Here is a 27,665-nt window from a genome sequence, read left to right on the forward strand (position 1 = left end):
TGAACACTTGCCTGAATGTATTAGTGCCAGATCTGGCATTAAAATTGTCGCATTGACGGATTCGTTCTTCCTGTCCGCGCAGACCTTTAAAAATGTGAAAAAATAAATACCGGATCTGTTTTTTCCAGATGACATTACATTCAGATCCGTCTCACAAATGCATCCGTTTGCGTCCAGATTGCCGGATCCGGCAGGCAGTTCCGTCGCCGGAACTGCCTGTCGGAATTCTCTGCTGCAAGTCTGAAAGTAGCCTAAAAAGTGGATGATAACTGATGCAACGGGATCTGTTTTTTTACAGGATTTTTTTTTCTCTCTTCTTCTGACGGATCAGAAGAACAGAAAGCTAAACAGTGATGTAAATGTACCCTAAGCAGGAAAATGTCTATCGAGCTCTGTGCCTGCAGCAAAACACATGGGGACCGCTCACTAAGCTCTGAGCCTGCAGCAAAACACATGGGGAACGCTCACTAAGCTCTGAGCCTGCAGCAAAACACATGGGGAACACTCACTAAGCTCTGAGCCTGCAGCAAAACACATGGGGAACGCTCACTAAGCGCTGAGCCTGCAGCAAAACACATGGGGAACGCTCACTAAGCTCTGAGCCTGCAGCAAAACACATGGGGAACGCTCACTAAGCTCTGAGCCTGCAGCACCACTAGCGGGAAACTCCCACTAAGCTCTGAGCCTGCAGCACCACTAGCGGGAAAACACCTACTGAGCTCTGAACCATTACAAGCACCTTGTATCTGCAAAACTTGCTTTGCTCCCCAGTATGAACCAAGCCTGTGAGATAATGGATTTCAAGTCCCCACTTCCATCGAATGCCATGATAAAAAAAAAAAGAAACCCTCAGGGCCGCGCTGTATCAGGCAAGGTTTATTGAGCAGCTTTGTTGGTGCATCGTAGTAGGAATATATGCAGGTCTAGTACAGAGGCAGGTAATGAATAGCTGTGCATCTATACAGGAGTGTGGCGGGAGGATCCAGCATCACATGCAGCCCAGCAGCTACATGGTTAATTCCTGCAGAGCAGAAGAAATTAGTTATCCCAGGAGCGGATATATCTACAAATAATGTCAAGTAGCTGCAAGTTATGCTCCAGTCACACCCAGAGCTGTATTCACAATTCTGGCTCCTGCTTCGGATCACTGTGCCTACAGATTCAACCCTACAATCCTAGCCGTAATGCTCTGCATTTCTCGCCCGCTGGCACATTATATATGTACACCATGCATTCTCCATTGTGTGCACCGATGTAACACAGAGAGAAGAAGAAGAATAGCTCCTACGATGCATCTGTGCTCTGCATTATAGGAGCCTGTATACAGCATGCTGCTGGAGTGGTGACTAACAGAACTGTGAATGCAGCTTTGGGTGTGACTGAAGATGTGAAGTAGCACATACTATAGTCTTGCAGCCTTACTGCAGCTTTCACTGTGAGTTGAGGCGGAGTGACTGTACTCACCATGATGGCGTTGACGATGTCATTGTTGTTGTGCCTCAAGGCTCGCACTGCCTTGGCCCGGGAGACGTTGGCCTGCGCCATCACAAGCTCAATGTCCCGCACCTCCAGTCCGGTCTCGTCCACCTGCCGAGGAGAGAAACAAGGTCAATGGAATCAGCTTAAAGGAGCCCTCCAAACAAAACTGAGGGGACAGAGCATGACACAGGCTTCTACACCCTGTGCAGCGTGCCATACAAAAGCGTGCACTAGGTCACGGTCTATCGCAGGGTCTCTCTATAAGGGCTCATGCACACAACCGCTGTTTTGCGGTCCGTTTTTCACGGATCCGTTGTTCCGTATCAGAGTTTTTTTTCTCTGATTTAAGTCCTCTTCCGTTCCGTTATTCCACAAAACATATCCGTATGCGATCCGTTTTTTTTGCAGATCGGAAACGAAAACAGTAACTTATTAATCACCATACACATGAGCAATATGGGCTGGGCATAGCATTTCTACAATATGGATCCGCGAAATACGGATGTTTTCCATGTGCGTTCCGTATTTTTTGCGAACCCATTGACTTGAATGGGGCCTCGGACCATGATTTGCGGACAATAATAGGACATGCACAACTTTTTTTGCGGAACGGAAATACGGAAACGGATTGCACACGGATTACCTTCCGCTGTTTTTGCGGACCCTTTGAAGTGAATGGTTTCGCATACGGAAGCGGAAAGAAAATACGTTGGTGTGCATGAGCCCTAAGAGAAGGGCCCCCTATAAACCAATCCCAGTCCCTCCGGGCCAGAAGGCACCTGCAAGGGTCTGGGACTAGTAGCCATTCCTCAGCCGAAGCTGGACAAGCGCCAGTCTTGCTCTGGCTGCCACCCCAGGTGTTGGCCAAGAGCCGAAGTCGAGGTTTGGCCAAGGGGTTTTGCCCCCTGAGGACCTCAATCAGGAAGGTTGGCAGCGTCTCACCTCCTCCTCCTCCTCCTCACTCTCCTCCTTGATGGTCAGGGTGGGCGCCGTCTCCGTGATCAGCGGCGAATGCTCCATTGGGACTTTGAACTTCTCGGCGGCCGCTTTGTGCACTTGCTGCGAGAGATCTTCAATCTGATGGACAAGAGAAAGCGAAGATTCAGAGGCAAGAAGATGGCTGCCACCAGTGTGTCCCCCCGCCCTACGGTGCATGTAATGAGGGTAGGGTGGTCAGGATTGGGGAGTATGAGGTCACGTGACACCAGTGGGGTCACAGAAGAGCAGATGTTACTGAGCAGGTGCGGGTCTATGTCAGAGGTAGGGCAGGCTCTCCTGATGCCTGGTGCAGCGGCCCATCCTGCATGGCGCCCTAGACAGCTGTCTACTTGGCTAACCCCCCGGTCTACGCCTGTCACCTTGGCTTCTCCAAACACGATATAGATGTCAGATGCAGGACTCTTGAACACGTCTGGCTTGGTTATGACGAATAAGATGTTCTTGGATTTCCGGATAGTGATCCTGCTGACGCCGTGAATCTGCCGGAGGCCGAGCTTGGACATTGCCTGGAGGAAAGGTGGAAATGGGGTGATTTATGGTAGAAAAAAGGTAAATGTGAAGTAGTCATCATCTTTCGGAAGAAAACATGGAGGCATTCTTCTAGAAACAGCGCCTCTCTTTTCCACAGGTCTTGTCTCGTATTGCAGCTCGGCTCTGTTGAACTGAATAGGTCTGAGCGGCAGTACCAAACCCGACCTGTGGAAAAGAGTGGTGCTGTTTCCTGAAGCAAGTCACCATGTTTTTCTAATTTCATATTAATTTCTTTAAACAGATCAGCCGTTTCTGGGAGAGTTGGTTGAGATTTAATATGGCCGCCACTACAGTTCCCATATGGGCTGTCTCCCAGCTCTATGGAGACCACCATCCAGGAGTCTGGGAAAGCTGGGTGATCAGCCCTTTAGAGACACTTTTCATACAGCTGGACTCTGGAGGGTTAACGTCTGTACACATTAAGCATCATGTTTGCTTCTTCACTCCTGATCTTCATAAACCTGTGTTGTGCTTGCTCTGGGGTTGCCATGGGAGCATCAGCAGACTCCGTGGACTTCCTGTCATGTGACCTCCACTCTTATGAATGTGGGTTTATGAGCCGAGGACTAATGACGGGAAGTCCAAGTGGAGTTAGTCAGTTGATGCTACCATGACAGCAGCACAGAGGAAATTAGGAAAGAAGATAAGTTGAAGATTAGTAAAAGTTCATTTTTAACATGGAGCTCAGTGGATTTATCAAAAGTTAGCTGCCCATAGCAACCAAACAAATGCCAATTTTTATTTTCCCAGATCTCATAACAACCAGAGTGCAGCTTTCATTTTACCAGAGCCAATAACAACCAATCACAATGCAGCTTTCAATTTACCACAGCCAATAACAATCAATCACAGTGCAGCTTTCATTTTACCAGAGCCAATAACAACTAATTACAGTGCAGCTTTCATTTTACCACAGCCAATAACAACCAATCACAGTGCAGCTTTCATTTTACCAGAGCCAATAACAACTAATCACAGTGCAGCTTTCATTTTACCACAGCCAATAACAACCAATCACAGAGCAGTTTTCATTTTACCTACCAGAGCAGTGATGTGACTGGTTGCTATGGGCAACAGAAGCAGTTTTCCTATTGGACAGCTTTATCAAGTCTCTTGAGCCCTACCATTTTAAAGGCACAGAAGCCCTTTTCACAGATAAGATGGAAAATTCCTCAGACGTACGTCTACCATTAGTGGCCGTGGTCTGGGGGCTGCAGCCATGTGTCACTTATAACCCCCAAACACTTCTGTCCTCTTAAAGCACTAGTATTTTTTAACCCACTCGTGCAATAGACCTCAGAAGCGAGTGCGCCCCCTGGAGTTACACTACTGATCACAGCACTGTCCCTTTAAGAGCGTCAAGCGTTCCTTCGCAGGCAGCAGCCATTAAAGGGCTGTGTCTGTGTGAACCATTTCCATCGACCACCTCATGAATGATTCACTCACCTTCCTGGCCTTCTTCTCGCTCCGGCTCTGCTTGGCCTTGCTGATGGATTCCTCTCCGGAGCCCACGCAGTGCGCCAGCTGGTTCTGCAGGAAGACAAATGGACGAGCGGCAGTCAGAGAAGTTTACCCGCTGATCGTCCCCTGAAGCCTCTCTAAGAAAAGCCGAGCGCCAGTGAAATGTTCTGCAGATATCTGCTCACCAGCAGTCACCGGCCAGAGCCAGAGGTTCCCAGCATGGAGGTGCCAGGGCGGGCTGGGAGAGTCAGGAGCCCGCACGTCTTCACGTAGTGGGCATATTTACCAAGGTTTCTGTTGGTAAAATTGGGACGTATAAACCCGCCCTTGGGAACGCTCCGACCGCCAGGGAACACCCATTTATGGCCGGGGTTTGTGTTATCCCCACCCATTTTCAGCCGAGGATATCACAAATTTGCTAGGACAGTCTCCAAAAAGCAGGGATAGTCCTGGCAAATTCGGGACAGGTGGCAACTATGCATGGGTCAGCGGCACAATACCTGGCTGGAGGTGCTCCGGGGCTCCGTCAGATCGGCTTCTTCCAGCTCAGGGAGCGATTCATCGTTACTTTCTGTGTCATTACAGGAACCTGCAGAAAAGGCAAGTATTCAGAGGCAAATCCTAACCATTTTTCAGACAGAAAGGTTGCAAGTCACCAGTTCTGTAGGCGCTTCGTTTGCCTGATACAGAGCTCCAAACCCTGTGCATAGACATAGTTACATGATGCAATCCTGTCTGCAGCTATCCACCACTAGAGGGAGCTGAGGAGATTACTACATACAGATATATACAGCCACCACTAGAGGGAGCTGAGGAGACTACTACATACAGATATATACAGTCACCACTAGAGGGAGCTCAGGAGATTACTACATACAGATATATACAGCCACCACTAGAGGGAGCTGAGGAGACTACTACATACAGATATATACAGCCACCACTAGAGGGAGCTGAGGAGACTACTACATACAGATATATACAGCCACCACTAGAGGGAGCTGAGGAGATTACTACATACAGATATATACAGCCACCACTAGAGGGAGCTGAGGAGATTAATACATACAGATATATACAGCCACCACTAGAGGGAGCTCAGGAGATTACTACATACAGATATATACAGCCACCACTAGAGGGAGCTCAGGAGATTACTGCATACAGATATATACAGCCACCACTAGAGGGAGCTGAGGAGATTACTACATACAGATATATACAGCCACCACTAGAGGGAGCTGAGATTACTACATACAGATATATACAGCCACCACTAGAGGGAGCTCAGGAGATTACTACATACAGATATATACAGCCACCACTAGAGGGAGCTCAGGAGATTACTACATACAGATATATACAGCCACCACTAGAGGGAGCTCAGGAGATTACTACATACAGATATATACAGCTACCACTAGAGGGAGCTGAGGAGATTACTATATACAGCCACCACTAGAGGGAGCTCAGGAGATTACTGCATACAGATATATACAGCCACCACTAGAGGGAGCTCAGGAGATTACTGGATACAGATATATACAGCCACCACTAGAGGGAGCCGAGGAGATTACTGGATACAGATATATACAGCCACCACTAGAGGGAGCCGAGGAGATTACTGGATACAGATATATACAGCCACCACTAGAGGGAGCTCAGGAGATTACTGCATACAGACAGATATATATATATATATATCGCCACCACCTAAAGCCCTGCTACACAGTAACGCCTGATATAGAAATATGTGGTCACCATTTGGCAAAAAGGGTTATAGGTTGAACATGAACAGGATAGGATTATACAGTCCAGCTGTAAATGAAAATGTTCCCGTCCACCGACAGCAAGCAGAGATCTTGGAAATGGTGTGGAATTGAAACAAAGCGCATTACCAGATGAGCGCTTTAACTGAGTATAATGAATATTCAGTGCAATTCAATCTGCTCCATCTGACTCTGCTCATGCCTTACCTCTGTGACTGAGCGCCTCACACCCTTGCTGCCTCAGAAGAGGTTTGCTGATGCCCAGCAGGGTCACTGCCGAAGTCTCCCGCAGCAGGTGCATCTCCTGCCCTTGGGACGTTAGCTCGCTGTCACTGGAGGAGGTCGGTTCAGATGGGGGGAAGGTCATTTGGGTTTTCTTTCCCACCTGTTCTTGGCTATGTACGGTTCTTGGAAACCGGCTGACCTCTGTGCTCAGATTGGGGGTTGTAGTGCTGCCTTCAGGAGCTGAAGGCAATAATATGAAATGTATTGATAATGAAACAAGTGACAGAAGAAATATATTGTAGTCAATTATAACAGGGGCCCCTCCCCCAGGATGGTCTTCTGACTATGACTACATTACCTAATGCAGACTTGGGGGGCAATATGGGGTACACAAAGTAGCCCTCATCTAGATGACCTGGTATGGATTCAGGAATAGTTGACCTGATGTAACAGGCAACCAAGTAAAATTACCTGATGCAAGCTTTTTGGAATCCAGGTGTTCAGGAGCAGGCAGGTGCTTGATTACTTTTTGATCCTGGGGTTTACCATCAGGAATGGGGGACAGAGAATTCATGGGAGGCACTTTACTTATAGCAGAGCCAGGGTTCATAGAGTCTGGAGTAGGCGATACAGCAGCTTCAGTTTTGGGCGCTACATGCAGGCAGAGCTTGTGGTCAATGTCCACTTTGGACAGCTTGCCCTGGTGGTCACTATTAGTTGGGCTCTTGCTGAGGAGGTTAGTGGTCCTCAGTTCCTGTTTAGGCTTGTTCTCCGCTTTCTTCACCTTATGGGATGACTGATCATGTAAGTTTTCAGGCGCAAGACAAGTCTTCTCTGCAACTTTCTTTTCCTTCAGGGGGCTTCTATCTACGTTGCCAGACCTCAATGTCTTATCCTGACTTATCTCGATCCTTGGCTGTGTTTCCATATCGTGTGTAAATCCAGCCATTTGCTTCCTGGATTCTCCATTATTCGCCTTAATTTTCTTGTTTTCCGATGAAGCTACGACCTCAAGATCAACATCTCTACTATCAATGACCTGAGTGGTTTTAGTTGAGGATATGGAAGAACTGACTTCTGAAGAACTTGACCGACTAATTAGATCCAATGCCTCCAGTTTACCGAATGAACCTTGCAGCAGCTTGGACATTTCCTGAATGTCTTTAGTCATCTCCATTTTGTCTGTCCTTGGTTTGGACGTTAAACCTGACAAGGCAGTGGCCAACAGTGGAGGGTCGCCTTGTCTTGTGTCACCACATAGTTCATGTTGTGTACTCATTCCTTCCGTTCTGTTAGATATCGATGGAGAACTTTTTAACTTGTGATGAGTTTCTTCTAGTTTCCGAGCTTTACTAGCCGAAGTTCCTTCTAAGTTAACATTTGATAGCAAACTGCGTGACATGTTCTCATCTTGTGAATTATTGTTACATAGCAGCTTGACCTGCTCTGTGGCGTCTGGACACATCAAGGCAGATTTGTGATTTTCTGAACAATTTTTATCTGAACTGTCAGTGCAGAGAAGACTTTGGTGGAGTGAGGAAGATGGAAGGGTCATTGGGTAATATGCAGTATCTCCTATGCTTGGTGAGATACATGAGTCTGGATCGTTATCAGTGGTTGATTCATTTTCTAGGGTCTTGTCTTCTTTACCATTTTTATCATGAGACAGATTGTTTTTGTTGAGTTGCCTATTTCCTTCTTCAAGTTCCAAAGTTTTTGCCAATTCTGTAATACTGGTTACTGTAATGTCAAGTTCTGGCTGACTATCAAATTCGAGAGCTTCTTGACTATCTCCATTCTTCTCAGCTTGTTTGCTGTTCTGCAGAACATCTTCCCTGTCTGGTGGTTCCTTACAAACAGGATGATCATGTAGATTACTTGACTCGCTTGTTTTGGAAACTTGGCACCCGATGGGTCCTTGGTTGTCCTCGGCTACTGACTCATCAGGTTTGGAAGGACATACAGTCAACAATTCCCTTTCCAAAGAATAAGGACATTTTTTAAAGCTCTCCAGTAACACGTTACTTGTTTGTTGGTCATCTTGTTCATTGGAAACTTTATTTGACTTTACTAATTGATCTGTGGGATTCTCTGAAGTTTTCAGAGATGATGATGGAGATATAGCATGAGTTGTTGGTACATGGATTGGTAGGCTAATGTCCTCAGCTTTAGTTAAGAAGTCATTTTGTTCAATAGTGAATGAAGATGTATTTTCACCCAACCCAGACATTTCACTTGTGATTGCTCTGGAAGAGTCCTCTGTAAAATCATCCACAACCAAGGCCATGTTGGATCCCTTCTTATTAGTTCTTGCTGTACTTGAATGGTTGCATCTATCAGCAATGGCCTTATCTGCACTGGTTGCTGCAGAATCTTCTATAGTTGATCTGTCGAGACGCGTCTGTTCTTCCTCTATGTTACAGGACAGTTCGTCTGTAATATAAGCAGCAGCAGCTTCTTCTTGTTGTTTTTGTATTTGAGCAAGAAGTGAAGATCGATCCAAGAGTTTCACTTCTTCTGGGTCTTCTTCAGATTCATAGCATGCAAACAACTCTTCATTGGCTGAATCTTCTACATGAGCATTTTCTTCCTCACTTCCATCTATGTCTACAGGTTCTACAGTACACACCTGTTCTTGGGAGACACTGCTATCCTCTTTATTTTCACATTTCACTGTGAAATATCTTTCATCTTCAGCCAGATGCATAGCCATGGAAGTTCTCCTTCCGTTCTCATCGTCTAGTGTCTTGTCATCTTGGTGGGTTTGTCCAGTTGTGCACAAAGGAGGTAAAGTATCCAACTCTTCATCCGTATCAAAGCAAGCAATCAAACATTCCCCAACATTGCCAATTCCAGCTTGAAGAAGATGGTCCATTTCAGAGGATGATGAGGATGACTGTTGTTCTACAGGGCTATCAGACCATGTCCGCTCTGCTCCTTCTTTTAGCTCCTGAGATAATTCAGAATTAGATTCCATTTTAGCTTCGGTTGTAAGAACTAAAGTGCTTCTTATGGGTTCTTCACCTGCATCTTGAGGCGCTTTGCTAGTACTTGAGTCTTCAAGCTCACTGCAGCTGTCTTGCGTGGTGGAAGGATCTTCAGAAAAAACTTGTGCTAGATGGGATAATCTGACCCCTTCATCGTGTTTTTCACTCCTAAGTCCTTTCTCTTCATTTGTTACATCACTGACTTTGACAATTTGTTCTTCAATTCCAAGAAGATCTTCACCATTCACATCCAGAGCCGTAAACACTGCACAGTCTTCCTCTGAGTCAGAGAGATCGGATGATGTCTCCATTTCGCTCTCACAGCCAGAATTGGAAGAGTCATGTTGGCCTATCACTGGGCCCTCTGTGCTCTGAACAGCAGGGTCCATGGTCACCGCATACTCCTCTGTGCCATAGCGTTTATCATCCTCTTCTCCATCATAAGAGGCTGAATCTGAGGACTCTGAGGTGTCATCCTGATATGCAAATGATTCATCTACCCCTTCATTGATTGAGGTCTCAGACAATGAGTGAAGATATGATGCTGAGGTGCCATCATCCTCATCATCAACTTTCTCTTCTCTATCGATGGCCTCACTTTCGGCTGATTCTCCTTGAGGGAATAATGTGATCTCCATCGATTCGGCCTCAAATATTAAACTTCCCCGGAATGGAAGCATAAAAGCGGGAATCATGTGATCATTCTCAGCGCTTGCCAAGCTTACCGTGTGAACTTCCTGCAGGCTTGCTGGCTGTAGGGTACCCTCAACATTTCCAGAGCAGCCTGCCAAAGATGCTTGCTGGGGCTCCTGTACTGAAGACACCGTGCTCATGAATTCAGGACATAGAGGTATGCTCGTAAAAGATGGGGCAAAGTCTGTTTCCCATTCATCTTCATCTTCTTCCTCTTCGCTAGAATGGATGTCACAAGGGTACCCATCTATGAGATCATCATTGGCTGGAGAGAAGTCTTCAGGGTCCATATCTCTGTTAAAGAGTTCTGGAATATCTTCATCTTCCAACATGTCTGGAGACATGCAACATGGGTCCTCACACAGACTTTGGTTGTCCGGATAAGGGGTGGGAGATTCAATATTGTCCACATCCGCCATTAAATTTGGGGAACATGAAGGAGAGCCACTAGAGGCGGCTGAGGACATCCAGCTGCCACCTTCTGCAGTGACATAGGATCCAGAGGGTGATGTTGGAGGAGAAGACATATTGTCATTGTCAAGGTCGTTGTGTTCTTCATTGAGGTGGCTCTTGGAGTAAGAGTGGTGTTTATACTGGCTGTAGGCAGTTTTTACTGGTGTGGATGGAGCGGTGGTGTACGGGTCGGAGTCAGTGGGAAGCTTAGCTTTTGATGAGTGGACATCTATCCCTGTGGAGCTGAAGGGCGACTCTTTGGTGGGTTTGAGAAATGAAGGCACATCAGCTACAGATTCACCCTGAGAAAATAATTCAGCTTTCAATGCAAATGCTCCACTGGTCTCAAAGTGCAAATCGTCAGTGGACTCGGACACAATGGCTTTGTCAAGCTCTTGTACTGCATTCCCTTCCACTTTAGGGTTACTTAAGTGCAATGTTACTTCCTGCAAAGCATCCCCAAATACCATCTCCCTCTCAGGAATTGTGTGCAACCTATTTATATTCCCTTTTTCCTCAGGGCTACAAGATGTCTCTTCCCCCATCACAATTCTGGTGTCCAAAGCATCCGGCATTATAACTTCTTCAGGACGGTGTTGCTCAGTTTCCACTGGCTCTTCCTCTTGGGTCACAGTTGACTCCTCCGATGTCTCGGAAGGAAGATGCAGAGTACCAATGGTGTTCCCAGGAGGGATCTCACTGCTTGCACCCTCAGGCTGAGGTCTGTGTCCTTCTTTGGCCTGGAGGCATGGAGTCACCAGGGCTATGTTGGGGGAACATGTTGGGCTAACCAATGGAGATTCTTCTAATGGGCTTAAACACTTGGGGGTGGTGGAGTCGCTACTTGGAGTTGACGCCATGGAAGCAACTGGAGAAGAACCTGAAAAGAAGAAGAGACAAACACAAATGAATTTATGCTGTATGTGGACTGTAATAATACTGCGATGTCTTGCGATACTTCAGTAAAATAAGGCTGTAGGTGGTGCTAGTTTACATTGGCTAGGCTAGGAACCTACACAGATCTCATAGGGCCCCATAGCAAAACTTGGTATAGGCCTCCTGTCCCACCCAGTTTCCCAGTACCCATAAAGAAACATGCAGCATACTAGATTTCCGATTAATTAGAATTTTTCAATCAAGTGAAAGTTAAATAATTGTAATAAAAAACTGTCCGCTCTGACTCTGGGAGTGCACAGAGACTGACACAGTTACCATTGAATGCAATGAAAGCTGTAATAAAAACTCCCCCTCATGACCGCTGCATGAAAATGTCCTCAGGAATCAGGAACTGAAGTTCAGCGCCGCACCCTTTTACCCCCATCCTCCCAGGTCCCATAGCAGTCATGTGGTCTGGTTCCATGGAAGATACACCACTAGTCACAACCAGTTCATGTAATGTCAGGATTCAGCATGCTGGGATTTCATACTCTGTGAGAGGCAGATAGAGCTGCACCATGCAGGTGTCACGATACAGAATATGAGACCCATCATTTCCGAAAACTGAACATATCAGGTGATTTACATATGCCGCAGATACTGAGGATTACACCCGGTATACAGGACAGGAGAAGTGGTACTGTGCAGTGTATATATACAGAATAAGAGCGGATACTGAGGATTACACCCGGTATACAGGACAGGAGAAGTGGTACTGTGCAGTGTCCATGTATACAGAATAAGAGCAGATACTGAGGATTACACCCGGTATACAGGACAGGAGAAGTGGTACTGTGCAGTATATATATACAGAATAAGAGCAGATACTGAGGATTACACCCGGTATACAGGACAGGAGAAGTGGTACTGTGCAGTGTCTGTATATACAGGACAGGAGAAGTGGTACTGTGCAGTGTCCTTATATATACAGAATAAGAGCAGATACTGAGGATTACACCCAGTATACAGGACAGGAGAAGTGGTACTGTGCAGTATATATATACAGAATAAGAGCAGATACTGAGGATTACACCCAGTATACAGGACAGGAGAAGTGGTACTGTGCAGTGTCCATATATACAGAATAAGAGCAGATACTGAAAATTACACCCAGTATACAGGACAGGAGAAGTGGTACTGTGCAGTGTATATATATACAGAATAAGAGCAGATACTGAGAATTACACCCAGTATACAGGACAGGAGAAGTGGTACTGTGCAGTGTCCGTATATACAGGACAGGAGAAGTGGTACTGTGCAGTGTATATATATACAGAATAAGAGCAGATACTGAGAATTACACCCAGTATACAGGACAGGAGAAGTGGTACTGTGCAGTGTCCGTATATACAGAATAAGAGCAGATACTGAGGATTACACCCAGTATACAGGACAGGAGAAGTGGTACTGTGCAGTGTCCATATATACAGAATAAGAGCGGATACTGAGGATTACACCCAGTATACAGGACAGGAGAAGTGGTACTGTGCAGTGTATATATACAGAATAAGAGCAGATACTGAGGATTACACCCAGTATACAGGACAGGAGAAGTGGTACTGTGCAGTGTCCATATATACAGAATAAGAGCAGATACTGAGGATTACACCCAGTATACAGGACAGGAGAAGTGGTACTGTGCAGTGTATATATATACAGAATAAGAGCAGATACTGAGGATTACACCCAGTATACAGGACAGGAGAAGTGGTACTGTGCAGTGTCCATATATACAGAATAAGAGCAGATACTGAGGATTACATCCAGTATACAGGACAGGAGAAGTGGTACTGTGCAGTGTATATATATACAGAATAAGAGCGGATACTGAGGATTACACCCAGTATACAGGACTGGAGAAGTGGTACTGTGCAGTGTCTATATATATACAGAATAAGAGCAGATACTGAGGATTACATCCAGTATACAGGACAGGAGAAGTGGTACTGTGCAGTGTCTATGTATACAGAATAAGAGCAGATACAGAGGATTACACCCAGTATACAGGGCAGGAGAAGTGGTACTGTGCAGTGTCTATATATACAGAATAAGAGCAGATACTGAGGATTACACCCAGTATACAGGACAGGAGAAGTGGTACTGTGCAGTGTCCATGTATACAGAATAAGAGCAGATACTGAGGATTACACCCAGTATACAGGACAGGAGAAGTGGTACTGTGCAGTGTATATATATACAGAATAAGAGCAGATACTGAGGATTACACCCAGTATACAGGACAGGAGAAGTGGTACTGTGCAGTGTATATATTGTGAGACAGTGACAGGTCTCACTCAGGTTAGAGGCAAGGAAGGGGTGGATAGTTCGGTCCACACCCCTGTTCCACCACAGGTAAGAGAAGCTGGAGGTAATCAGGCTGCACAAAGCACCTCCCAGAGTGTCAGAAAGGGGGTAGTGTGTTACCTGTGGACAGAGGCCTGGAGGCTCTGTCTGTGTGGTCTCAGCTGGGCAAGGCTGAGGGACCACAAGGCTGTGAGATAGCCTGGAGTTGGGGGACGCAGCGACGCCTAGGAGGGTCGCAGGGCCATAGTCAGGCAGACTACTGAGCCCCAATCCCCCACAAGAAATACTGAACTGGAGACAGTGGGCGTACTGTGCTCTGTACAGCCAGGAGGCTGTGGGACATTGGCTGACAAAGCCGCATGAGTTCACAGGGTGTGAACTGGGCCCTAGGTGAGTCAGGAAACGTTATATTTAGTTAGAGCCTGGACGGGCGAGTGTTTATTATTTTGTCATTTTATTGTTGCTGGTGTTGAACAATAAATACACGGTTTGGACCTGAAACTTGGTGTCCTAAAGGCGTATCTGTGAGAATGACCCCCGGAGAAGAGCTAACCCCCCACAATTGGTGTCGGATGCGGGCAGGTGTCCCTGCTGAGAAGTAAAAGGGCCGGAAGCCTGCTAGTTTGCAGAGCAGAGACTGCTGGTGTTAAACTGGACTTTTTTTTTTCTGTGGTGCAAACAGTGCAAGATTTAAAGGGCCAGAAGCCCAGTACAAGAGAATGAGCAGTGGAAATGGCTGAAAAATGGTATAGCCCGTGGGAGAAATCCTGCGAGTTAGTGATCGGTGGAATCCCGCTGGGGGTCATTCTAGACTCCCGCCAGCAAGTGTCTCGGGTCCTGCCTGAAATTCTGGACTTTGTAACAAGGGGGCCAGAGACAAAAACTACAGTGTCACTGACCTTTGTGACGGACTATGGCTCTGTGCAATGGGAGCTGTTAAAATGTGAGACACTGGAAGTGGAATTTGTACTGGGCAAGGACTTTCCATTGTTTGGGCAGTTGTGGAGCGGAGTTCCTGATAAAAGGCAAAGATATGCCGTTGCCAAGGGCAACCGCCGGGAAGACAAAGAGGTGGAGAGCGGTGCGGTTCTCGGGAGTGCATATCTTCCCTGCGACTGTGCCCGGAGTCCTAGAGAGGAAGTGCGGAGGTGCGGTAAAGCTGTTGCTAGGAGCAACCACAACCTTGATGAGTCCGCGGGAGAGGATGTCACTGCTTTACCAGAATGGTTGATAACAAAGGGTAAGACTGTTCCTGGTATTAACCATGTGGCAGAGCCAGTGACAGTGAGCCGGCGGCAGGGGATACGTGGCAGAGCCAGTGACAGTGAGCCGGCGGCAGGGGATACGTGGCAGAGCCAGTGACAGGGAGCCGGCGGCAGGGGATACGTGGCAGAGCCAGTGACAGTGAGCCGGCGGCAGGGGATATCTGCTGGGCCGGTAGGTGATAAGTCACACAGAGAAAAGGCTGTGTCTGGACAGGCGGATAAGCCGGCTATGATGGCACCCTCGCAGAAACCCGCAGGGGAGAAGGTTTCTGTGTTTCCTCAGTTGCCCATGACCAAAGCTAGTTTTGGGATGACAAGGATCCGGGATCCCATGCTAGCCCGGGTAAGGGGTAGCACAATATTGAAACCAGAGACTGATAAAATATTAAAGGTGCTGGACAGTCGTGCGGATAAGGACTATCCACTGATTTTCACTGAGCGCGAGACTCCAATGAGAACAGAGACTGATGAACTTGATGTTACAGATACGCTCATGCATGAGGGGGTGTTGGGCCGTGATATCGGTTTGTTGCTGTGGGGTAAGGTAGACACTTCTGCAGATAGTGCCGAAACTCCTGCAGAACCTGTACCTGTCCCTTTAAGTGAGGATCTAAGGGAGCTGCACTTTGACCTGCATGGGGAAAGAATATTGACCATTGGAAACAATGGTGCTGGTCAAGTGCAAGGTGATGGTGACAAAAGTGTGGAAATGCATAAGGAAAATATGATGTCATGTGAAATATGTGGTGACAGTGATATAACTTTTCCGTTGCAGGTTGTGGTCAGGGGAGAAGCGCCCCCTGGTGGTAAAAATGTAAATGATGATGAAACTTTATTTTCTGCATCTGCTATGTTTCATGAAGCGCGATATGACGTAATCAAAAGGTTTGAAGACGTGCATATAAGTGGTGTGGAGCAAAGCCCAGCTCCGTGTTTGAAGGTGCAGGAAAATATGATCGGGTTAGAGGGTGCACCGCACGTACCAGAGGTGGAAATGCAGTCTCCACAATGTTGGTCGGTTACTAAGGAAGTGTCCCAGGTGGGGATTAGCTCATCGGTGCCCCTAGAGGTCAGAATTAATAATGACACGAGCGGTATAGGTGACGTATGTGCTGTGACCGACTCAGAGAGTGAAGCTACCATGTCAAGGTCCTGCGAAACAAAGGTGGTTACTAGTAGCGACCAGACAGTTATATCTGACGAGATGGGAATTAAGTCGGGTGACATCAGCCTAGATTCTGAAGCCCATATCCAGACAGTTGTAGGTGACCTGACACGACAGTACAGCTGCAAACAGGAGGATGATCTCTCTCTCTCCTCACGCTCCCTAGAAACGTTAGAGACGGGACTAGCTGTCTTCACGGAGCAACTGAAGAAAATTTCAGAAAGGGCAAAGAAGGGGAGCCAGAAAGAGAATGGTGATACTCCTACATCTGCTGCAGCAGAGCCGAGCAAGGAGCAGCTGGAACCGGAGGCCAAAAAGCGGCGCACTTCCCACAAGCTTGTGCAAAAAGCTGAAAAGAAACTGCTGAAAAACATGGAGTTGGTGGTTCAGCGCCTGGAGAAACAGGGTGTGACTTACAAAAAGGTGGAGAAAACAAAGAACAAACTTCAGCGAGGATTGGATGATCTGATGGTGGACCTGGACCACCAGAAGCAAGTTATGTCTAATCCAGCAAAGAAACAGGAGAAGTGTGACTGGCTCCTAGCTGAAGAGAAATACATCTCGGCTCGATATGGTGAAAAACGTGACCAAACAGAGACTGATGCTTGGGAAAAGGAGACCAAGGCCCTCTCCTTGGCTAAAGCCCTGGAAGAAGCGCTTGAGGAGCATGCTGAATTGGAGAGGCTGAACAAGCAACTCGGAACAAGCAACTCAGAGCAGAGACTGAAAATCTCATGAGCTTAAAAGATGAGTTGGAGAAATCTAAGTGTGCTCTCGAGCAGCAGGTAGAAGGTGAGAAACCTGAAGAGGAGAGTTCTCTGGAAGACGTCAAGAAGCCAGAGCCTGTTAAAAATGGGACTGGAGAGGGTGGCATTGTGGTGCTGGCTGTGGCAGAGAAAATGGAAGATGCTTCTGCTAAACCAGTTGATGGGGCTGATGTGGATGCTGAAGACCACAGACCCGTGGTAGCGTGTAGCCTAGGCCTGGAAGATGTCCCCTCTGCATACAAGGCCTTCCAAATAGCCAGCAGGCTGCTGGGGAAGAAGTACAAGGAGGTGAACGATCAGTTTTCGGATCCGGGCTATTACAATGGCCTGTATCTCCTGACTCCTCTACAAAATGAGAACAGGGTCCTGGGTGAGCCTCTGGGGAAAATAAAAGAAGACGAGGAGTCTGCTGAAGACCCTGGTGCCTCCTGCCTCAATGAGAAAGAGGGGGAGGGGTTAACAGGGCAAGTGTATGGTGCCATGTCCGAGAAGGATGAGAAGGCGGTCAAAGAGACTGGAGACTTCAAGAAGACAAAGGCTGAAAAAGTTAAGGCCGATATGTTGGTTGACATGAAGTCCCCAGGTTCTACAGAGGCCAAAGTTAAGCCAAAGGGAGCCGCGGCCGAAGTGGAAAAAGCCGCTAAAGAAGCAGAGGTCTCTAAAACTGCCATAGTAGCTGGGGTAACTACTGTTGGAAAGAAGGAAGAAGTGACCCAGATGCACTTAAAAGAAGCAAGTAGGGGTAAGCATGCTCTGCTGAAGGAGCCCTGCAAAGCAAAGGAGAAAGTCTCGGGATATGACCATGACTGGGAACAGTTCAGGCAAGAGCTGCAGCAGTCCAAGAAAGGACGTGAGGCGCATGTACAGGAGCCAGAGGATCTAAAAAGAGAGAGAGATCAAAATATACGACAGCGCATCATCACTCGGGAAAGAGTAAGAAAAGAGTATCTGGCCATGAGATGGGCACATGAGGCCTTTAGGCAGTTTCGGTTAGGCAAGATGTTGGTTTTGGTGATAAACCAAGCTCTGATGGCGTGGGTCTGGCAGAACAAAGGGAAGGTACGTGTCACTGAGGTTCCTGGCCTCGGTGAAATAAGAACCGGTAATTTTCTGTGTCAGCGGCAGCTAGTGCTCGCTGACACTGGGTTACTTAGTATGGCTGTAAAGACAATCTGGGCCGGTTCTTATTGGGAGCAGCCAAAGAGCAGGGTGGGTGGCTGTTCCCCACGTCCAGGCCAGGTCTATACCCTCTCACCAGCCTCCCGTGGTTATGCAGGTGTTCACCCTCACGGGCTTGAACAAAGGGGGGGGGATATGTGAGACAGTGACAGGTCTCACTCAGGTTAGAGGCAAGGAAGGGGTGGATAGTTCGGTCCACACCCCTGTTCCACCACAGGTGAGAGAAGCTGGAGGTAATCAGCCTGGCACAAAGCACCTCCCAGAGTGTCAGAAAGGGGGGAGTGTGGTACCTGTGGACAGAGGCCTGGAGGCTCTGTCTGTGTGGTCTCAGCTGGGCAAGGCTGAGGGACCACAAGGCTGTGAGATAGCCTGGAGTTGGGGGACGCAGCGATGCCTGGGAGGGTGGCAGGGCCATAGTCAGGCAGACTACTGAGCCCCAATCCCCCACAAGAAATACTGCACTGGAGACAGTGGGCGTACTGTGCTCTGTACAGCCAGGAGGCTGTGGGACATTGGCTGACAAAAGCTGCATGAGTTCACAGGGTGTGAACTGGGCCCTAGGTGAGTCAGGAAACTTTATATTTAGTTAGAGCCTGGACGGGCGAGTGTTTATTCTTTTGTCATTTTATTGTTGCTGGTGTTGAACAATAAATACCCGGAGAAGGGCTAACCCCCCACAATATATACAGAATAAGAGCAGATACTGAGGATTACACCCAGTATACAGGACAGGGGAGGTGGTACTGTGCAGTGTCCGTATATACAGGATAAGAGCAGGTACTGAGGATTGCACCCGGTATACAGGACAGGAGAAGTGGTACTGTGCAGTGTGTATATATATACAGGACAGGAGAAGTGGTACTGTGCAGTGTCCGTATATACAGGACAGGAGAAGTGGTACTGTGCAGGGTGTATATATACAGAATAGGAGCAGATACTGAGAATTACACCCAGTATACAGGACAGGAGAAGTGGTACTGTGCAGTGTCCATATATACAGAATAAGAGCAGATACTAAGGATTACACCCAGTATACAGGACAGGGGAAGTGGTACTGTGCAGTGTCCGTATATACAGGACAGGAGAAGTGGTACTGTGCAGTGTCCGTATATACAGGGCAGGAGAAGTGGTACTGTGCAGTGTCTCAGTTCTGCTGCTGCCAGGGTCTAGTATGATATGCTGCATTGTACACGGTTAGCAGAGCTGAGCTGGCGCTTTGTGTTTCTGTATCTGGTGCCGGGTGACTACCTCGTCTTGTCCCCCGGGAGCTATTAAACAATCTGCACATTCACTGCTGACATCACAAATCTCCTCCTTACTTTCTGTTTTTGGGCTGAATCCAAAGAAAAACCTTAAAGGGGTATTCCAGCTTTTTGATACTGTTGATGCATCATCAGGTTATGTCATTAATATACGTGGAGGTCCTTCTCCTGTCAGTCACAATCAGATGTTTTGCGCCGCTGCCATCACCAGAATAAAGTAAAATATGGAGCTGGAGGCAGAAGGCGCCATCATCTGTGCACTGGTCGGTCTGGGGTACTGCAGCTCAGCTCCCATTCACTTGAACCTGTTTAGTTTCCAATGCCGACACCTGCACAACCCAGCTGATCGGTGAGGGAGCGAGGTGTCGGACCCCCACCGATCTGATATTGATGATCTATCCAAAGGATACAAAATGTCATCAATATCAAAAGCCGGAGTACCCCTTTAACCCTCCACAAACTCATCTCCAAGCATAAGACAATACCTAAGGGCCACATCCACAAGTATCACATGCTGCATGGTGTAGGATCCAGTCACGTATAGCAGTGCCAGTACGACACTATAACAGCTCTGCACTACTCCGTCTTCACCCTGCTGTGTTCTCACATGGAGAAGGAACCTGTAGGCCCCTCATGAAATAGGGCCCCAAACTGTGCCCCATATTCCCTGAGCAAACCCCTTTTCATGGAAAGTTATAATGGAAACAGCTATATGGAAAATCAGAGGAGAGACATCCATGGGGCCCCCATAACAGAGCCCTGGACAGATATCCTATATCCGTGCCCTACACAGTGCCCCCATAACAGTGTCCTACACAGTGCCCCCATAAGTGTCCTACACAGTGCCCCCATAAGTGTCCTACACAGTGCCCCCCATAAGTGTCCTACACAGTGCCCCCCATAAGTGTCCTACACAGTGGCCCCCATAAGTGTCCTACACAGTGGCCCCCATAAGTGTCCTACACAGTGGCCCCCATAAGTGTCCTACACAGTGGCCCCCATAAGTGTCCTACACAGTGGCCCCCATAAGTGTCCTACACAGTGCCCCCATAACAGTGTCCTACACAGTGCCCACATAACAGTGTCCTACACAGTGCCCACATAACAGTGTCCTACACAGTGCCCACATAACAGTGTCCTACACAGTGGCCCCCATAAGTGTCCTACACAGTGCCCCCATAAGTGTCCTACACAGTGCCCCCATAAGTGTCCTACACAGTGCCCCCCATAAGTGTCCTACACAGTGCCCCCCATAAGTGTCCTACACAGTGCCCCCCATAAGTGTCCTACACAGTGGCCCCCATAAGTGTCCTACACAGTGGCCCCCATAAGTGTCCTACACAGTGGCCCCCATAAGTGTCCTACACAGTGGCCCCCATAAGTGTCCTACACAGTGGCCCCCATAAGTGTCCTACACAGTGGCCCCCATAAGTGTCCTACACAGTGCCCCCATAACAGTGTCCTACACAGTGCCCACATAACAGTGTCCTACACAGTGCCCACATAACAGTGTCCTACACAGTGCCCACATAACAGTGTCCTACACAGTGGCCCCCATAAGTGTCCTACACAGTGGCCCCCATAAGTGTCCTACACAGTGCCCACATAACAGTGTCCTACACAGTGCCCACATAACAGTTTCCTACACAGTGCCCACATAAGTGTCCTACACAGTGCCCCCATAACAGTGTCCTACACAGTGCCCCCCATAACAGTGTCCTACACAGTGCCCACAAAATAGTTCCCTCCACAGTGGCCCCATTACAATATCCTCTACAGTGCCCACATAACAGTGTCCTACACAGTGCCCCCCATAACAGTGTCCTACACAGTGCCCACAAAATAGTTCCCTCCACAGTGGCCCCATTACAATATCCTCTACAGTGCCCTCCATTGTGCTCCCATTACAGTGCCCCATAACAGAACCCGCTGCAGGGCCTAGAGCAGAGATGTCCATTGGCTCCCCATCCACAATGTCTTCTAGGAGAGGTAGCCATAGTGCCCCCATGACAGTGCTCCCATAATAGAACCCGCTATAGAATCTTCACAGCGGAGCCTCATAACAGTGCCCTCCACAGACCCCCCCCCCCCCATGACAGTGTCCTCCACAGTGCCCCCATGACAGTGTCCTCCACAGTGCCCCCATGACAGTGTCCTCCACAGTGCCCCCATGACAGTGCCCTCCACAGTGCCCCCATGACAGTGCCCTCCACAGTGCCCCCATGACAGTGCCCTCCAGTGCCCCCATGACAGTGCCCTCCACAGTGCCCCCATGACAGTGCCCACCAGTGCCCCCATGACAGTGCCCTCCACAGTGCCCCCATGACAGTGCCCTCCACAGTGCCCCATGACAGTAATCTACACAGTGCTCCATGACAGTGCCCTCCACAGTGCCCCCATGACAGTGCCCTACACAGTGCCCCCATGACAGTGCCCACCACAGTGCCCCCATGACAGTGCCCACCACAGTGGCCCCATGACAGTGCCCACCACAGTGGCCCCATGACAGTGCCCACCACAGTGGCCCCATGACAGTGCCCACCACAGTGCCCCCATGACAGTGCCCACCACAGTGGCCCCATGACAGTGCCCACCACAGTGGCCCCATGACAGTGTCCACCACAGTGGCCCCATGACAGTGTCCTACACAGTGCCCCCATGACAGTGTCCTCCACAGTGCCCCCATGACAGTGTCCTACACAGTGCCCCCATGACAGTGTCCTACACAGTGCCCCATAACAGTGTCCTACACAGTGCCCCCATAACAGTGTCCTACACAGTGCCCACATAACAGTGTCCTACACAGTGCCCCCCATAACAGTGTCCTACACAGTGCCCACAAAATAGTTCCCTCCACAGTGGCCCCATTACAATATCTTCTACAGTGCCCCCATAACAGTGTCCTACACAGTGCCCCCCATAACAGTGTCCTACACAGTGCCCACAAAATAGTTCCCTCCACAGTGGCCCCATTACAATATCTTCTACAGTGCCCCCATAACAGTGTCCTACACAGTGCCCCCCATAACAGTGTCCTACACAGTGCCCCCCATAAGTGTCCTTCACAGTGCCCCCCATAACAGTGTCCTACACAGTGCCCCCATAACAGTGTCCTACACAGTGCCCCCCATAAGTGTCCTTCACAGTGCCCCCCATAACAGTGTCCTACACAGTGCCCACATAACAGTGTCCTACACAGTGCCCACATAACAGTGTCCTACACAGTGCCCACAAAATAGTTCCCTCCACAGTGGCCCCATTACAATATCCTCTACAGTGCCCTCCATTGTGCTCCCATTACAGTGCCCCATAACAGAACCCGCTGCAGGGCCTAGAGCAGAGATGTCCATTGGCTCCCCATCCACAATGTCTTCTAGGAGAGGTAGCCATAGTGCCCCCATGACAGTGCTCCCATAATAGAACCCGCTATAGAATCTTCACAGCGGAGCCTCATAACAGTGCCCTCCACAGACCCCCCCCCCATGACAGTGTCCTCCACAGTGCCCCCATGACAGTGTCCCCCACAGTGCCCCCATGACAGTGCCCTCCACAGTGCCCCCATGACAGTGCCCTCCACAGTGCCCCCATGACAGTGCCCTCCACAGTGCCCCCATGACAGTGCCCACCACAGTGGCCCCATGACAGTGCCCACCACAGTGGCCCCATGACAGACGCCCACCACAGTGGCCCCATGACAGACGCCCACCACAGTGGCCCCATGACAGACGCCCACCACAGTGGCCCCATGACAGACACCCCATAACAGTGGCCCCATGACAGACACCCCATAACAGTGGCCTCCACAGACACCCCATAACAGTGGCCTCCACAGACACCCCATAACAGTGCCCTCCACAGACACCCTATAGCAGTGCCCTCCACAGACACCCCATAACAGTGCCCTCCACAGACACCCTTGGTGCTGATCACTTATGTGGGCGCCACTGAACCCCCTGACTTACCCACCCACCTGAAGTCCTCCCTATTCAGACCACACACCATCACCCGCCCCAAGGTGTATATCTAGGTGAGAATCAGCCCAGATGAGTGCTGGGTCGCGGCTGTGGCGGAGGGCGGGTGCGCCGGGCCACAGGGGGTCGGGGCCTGGAAGGATCTTCTTCCCCCCATTGTTAATCCCCGAGGCCTGGAGATGCAGCCGGGCTCGTGAGCAGGATTCCCCGCCAGGTACCGACGATCCCTCCCTCCGGAGCCCCGCACCTGCTGCAGCCCTGACGTCCTCCTCCTTCCCGGCCTCCAGCGGCATCTTTCCTGCTCCTTGTGAGGATCCCGGGGAGAGGACGAGCGGGAGCGAAGGATGAATGAGACCTAGAGCCGAGGAGCCGTCAGCATCCCTCCTGCTGGGAGAGACTGGAGGCTGCGCACTGACTGCGGCTCCGGCAGGAGGGGCCGAGGATGCACTGTCATCCCGCATGATGGCCGCGGGCTGCACCTGACACTGCGGAGGAAGAGCCGGAGCCCCGGCACACCGGAGCCGGACGCAGATACCGGAGCCGGACCCAGATACCGGAGCCGGACCCAGATACCGGACCCCCGGCACACCGGAGCCTGACCCAGATACCGGAGCCGGACCCAGATACCGGAGCCGGACCCAGATACCGGAGCCGGAGCTTGGCCCAGATACCGGAGCCGGACCCAGATACCGGAGCCTGCCCCAGATACAGGACCCCCGGCACACCGGAGCCTGACCCAGATACCGGACCCCCGGCACACCGGAGCCTGACCTAGATACCGGAGCCTGGCCCAGATACAGGACCCCCTGAGCCGGACCCAGATACCGGAGCCCGGCACCGGGGAGATGAGGCTGACTCTGTGCCTTTAAATCTGCAGATTATTACACCACTGACCTCTGGAGATCTGCAGAACATCGCTCTGTCCCCTCCACCTCCTGACAGATACATAGTGATGATATATCCTGCAGATTATTACACCTCTAACCTCTGGAGATCTGCAGAACATCGCTCTGTCCTCTCAACCTCCTGACAGATACATAGGTGATATATCCTGCAGATTATTACACCACTGACCTCGCTAGAGATCTGCAGAACATCTCTCTGTCCTCTCTACCTTCTGACAGATACATAGTGATATATCCTGCAGATTATTACACCTCTGACCTCTCTAGAGGTCTGCAGAACATCGCTCTGTCCTCTCTACCTCCTGACAGATACATAGTGATATATCCTGCAGATTATTACACCTCTGACCCCTCTAGAGATCTGCAGAACATCTCTCTGTCCTCTCTACCTCCTGACATATACATAGTGATATATCCTGCAGATTATTACACCTCTGATCTCTAGATATCTGCAGAACATCGCGCTGTCCCCTCCACCTCCTGACATATACATAGTGATATATCCTGCAGATTATTACACCTCTGATCTCTAGATATCTGCAGAACATCGCTCTGTCCTCTCAACCTCCTGACAGATACATAGGTGATATATCCTGCAGATTATTACACCACTGACCTCGCTAGAGATCTGCAGAACATCGCTCTGTCCTCTCTACCTCCTGACAGATATACAGTGACATATCCTGCAGATTATTACACCTCTGACCTCTCTAGAGATCTGCAGAACATCGCTCTGTCTTTTCCACCTCCCAACATATACATAGTGATATATCCTGCAGATTATTACACCCCTGACCTCTAGAGATCTGCAGAACATCACTCTGTCCTCTCTACCTCCTGACAGATACATAGTGATATATCCTGCAGATTATTACACCACCGACCCCTCTAGAGATCTGCAGAACATCGCTCTGTCCTCTCTACCTCCTGACAGATACATAGTGATATATCCTGCAGATTATTACACCCCTGACCTCTAGAGATCTGCAGAACATCGCTCTGTCTTTTCCACCTCCCAACATATACATAGTGATATATCCTGCAGATTATTACACCCCTGACCTCTAGAGATCTGCAGAACATCACTCTGTCCTCTCTACCTCCTGACAGATACATAGTGACATATCCTGCAGATTATTACACCTCTGACCTCTCTAGATATCTGCAGAACATCGCTCTGTCCTCTCTACCTCCTGACAGATATACAGTGACATATCCTGCAGATTATTACACCTCTGACCTCTCTAGAGATCTGCAGAACATCGCTCTGTCTTTTCCACCTCCCAACATATACATAGTGATATATCCTGCAGATTATTACACCCCTGACCTCTCTAGAGATCTGCAGAACATCGCTCTGTCCTCTCTACCTCCTGACAGATACATAGTGATATATCCTGCAGATTATTACACCCCTGACCTCTCTAGAGATCTGCAGAACATCGCTCTGTCCTCTCTACCTCCTGACAGATACATAGTGATATATCCTGCAGATTATTACACCCCTGACCTCTCTAGAGATCTGCAGAACATCGCTCTGTCCTCTCTACCTCCTGACAGATACATAGTGATATATCCTGCAGATTATTACACCCCTGACCTCTAGAGATCTGCAGAACATCGCTCTGTCTTTTCCACCTCCCAACATATACATAGTGATATATCCTGCAGATTATTACACCCCTGACCTCTAGAGATCTGCAGAACATCACTCTGTCCTCTCTTCCTCCTGACAGATACATAGTGATATATCCTGCAGATTATTACACCCCTGACCTCTCTAGAGATCTGCAGAACATCGCTCTGTCCTCTCTACCTCCTGACAGATACATAGTGATATATCCTGCAGATTATTACACCCCTGACCTCTCTAGAGATCTGCAGAACATCGCTCTGTCCTCTCTACCTCCTGACAGATACATAGTGATATATCCTGCAGATTATTACACCCCTGACCTCTAGAGATCTGCAGAACATCGCTCTGTCCTCTCTACCTCCTGACAGATACATAGTGATATATCCTGCAGATTATTACACCCCTGACCTCTCTAGAGATCTGCAGAACATCGCTCTGTCCTCTCTACCTCCTGACAGATACATAGTGATATATCCTGCAGATTATTACACCCCTGACCTCTCTAGAGATCTGCAGAACATCGCTCTGTCCTCTCTACCTCCTGACAGATACATAACTTTAAAATGCTTTTACTTATCCCGGCCGTTCTGAGATTTCTCGTCACATATTGTACTTCATGACGCTGGTAAAATGAAGTAAAAAATATATCATTTTTATTTATAAAAAAATTCCAAATTGACCCTAAAAAATTTAAACATTTCAATTTCCCTACTTTTATAATACATAGGTTTGGATCATTGTAATACTATCTACCGGTACTTCATGTTTGGTTCATTTTGTAAATGACTTTTTTATTTATTTTTATTTTTCCCTTTTTTGGGACGTTAGAAGTTTAGAAACAAATCTTTAAATTTTTTATGAACATTTCCAAACCCCAATTGACCAGTTCAGATATTAAGTCACTTTCTGGGGCTTACATAATATAAATCACCCCATTTTAGAAACTACACCCCTCAAGCTATTCAAAACTGATTCTACAAACTTTGTTAACCCTTTAGGTGCCCCCACGAGAATGAAATGAAAATGGGAATGAAATTTCAAAATTTCTCATTTTGTTTAGCAGATTTAAAATTTTAATCAAATTTTTTTGGCAACACATTAGGCTGGTTTCACACGGGCGTTGCAGGAAAAGAGGCGGGTGCGTTGCGGGAACATGCGCGATTTTTCCGCGCGAGTGCAAAACATTGTAATGCGTTTTGCATGCGCGTGAGAAAAATCGTCATGTTTGGTAGCCAAACCCGAACTTCTTCACGGAATTTCGGGCTTGTGATCGGTGTTCTGTAGACTGTATTATTTTCCCTTATAACCTGGTTATAACGGAAAATAATAGCATTCTGAATACAGACTGCATAGTACAATAGCGCTGGAGGGGTTAAAAACAAATAATTTTTTTTTAACTCACATTAATCCACTTGTTCACGCAGCCGGCTTCTCTTCTGTCTTCTTTCTTCAGGACCTGGGTAAAGGACCTGTGATGACGTCACTGTGATCATCACATGGTCCATCACATGGTCTTTTACCATGGTGATGGATCATGTGATGAACGTAGTGACGTAATCAAAGGTCCTATTCCTCACAGAACAAGACAGAAGAGATGCCGGCTGCGCGAACAAGTGGATTATAAAATAATAATGATCGGGTTCCTAGCTCGATCGTCTCCTAGCAACCGTGCGTGAAA

General features: G+C 48.5%; 1 protein-coding gene across 2 annotated transcripts; it reads right to left on the bottom strand.

Annotated features, from left to right (window-relative positions):
• Positions 1-856: 856 nt before the first annotated feature.
• LOC122938941 (dentin sialophosphoprotein-like) lies at positions 857-23,867 on the bottom strand. Of its 2 annotated transcripts, XM_044294822.1 has the most exons (9): positions 23,694-23,867; positions 6,936-11,477; positions 6,447-6,704; positions 4,971-5,059; positions 4,456-4,539; positions 2,838-2,984; positions 2,422-2,556; positions 1,465-1,587; positions 857-1,021 (listed from the first exon to the last, which is right to left on the bottom strand). In XM_044294822.1, exons 1-9 carry the CDS (start codon positions 23,737-23,739, stop codon positions 1,007-1,009), a joined length of 5,439 nt encoding a protein of 1,812 aa, XP_044150757.1. In that variant the 5' UTR covers positions 23,740-23,867; the 3' UTR covers positions 857-1,006. The 2 variants fall into 2 exon arrangements, with proteins under 2 accessions (XP_044150757.1, XP_044150758.1); XM_044294823.1 differs by lacking the exon at positions 6,447-6,704.
• Between the last annotated feature and the right edge of the window lie 3,798 nt (positions 23,868-27,665).

Source organism: Bufo gargarizans, chromosome 5 (assembly GCF_014858855.1).
Source record: "Bufo gargarizans isolate SCDJY-AF-19 chromosome 5, ASM1485885v1, whole genome shotgun sequence".
NCBI classification, from domain to species: Eukaryota; Metazoa; Chordata; class Amphibia; order Anura; family Bufonidae; genus Bufo; species Bufo gargarizans.

Bases quoted from the DNA above. Each gene is read 5' to 3' on its own strand.
- LOC122938941 (XM_044294822.1), bottom strand. From the start codon at position 23,739: ATGCCGCTGGAGGCCGGGAAGGAGGAGGACGTCAGGGCTGCAGCAG. The intron at 6,705-6,935 runs GTAATTTTACTT...TATTGCCTTCAG, and splicing joins TTCCAAAAAGCTTGCATCAG to CTCCTGAAGGCAGCACTACA. The intron at 2,985-4,455 runs GTGAGTGAATCA...CCTTTCCTCCAG, and splicing joins GCGAGAAGAAGGCCAGGAAG to GCAATGTCCAAGCTCGGCCT.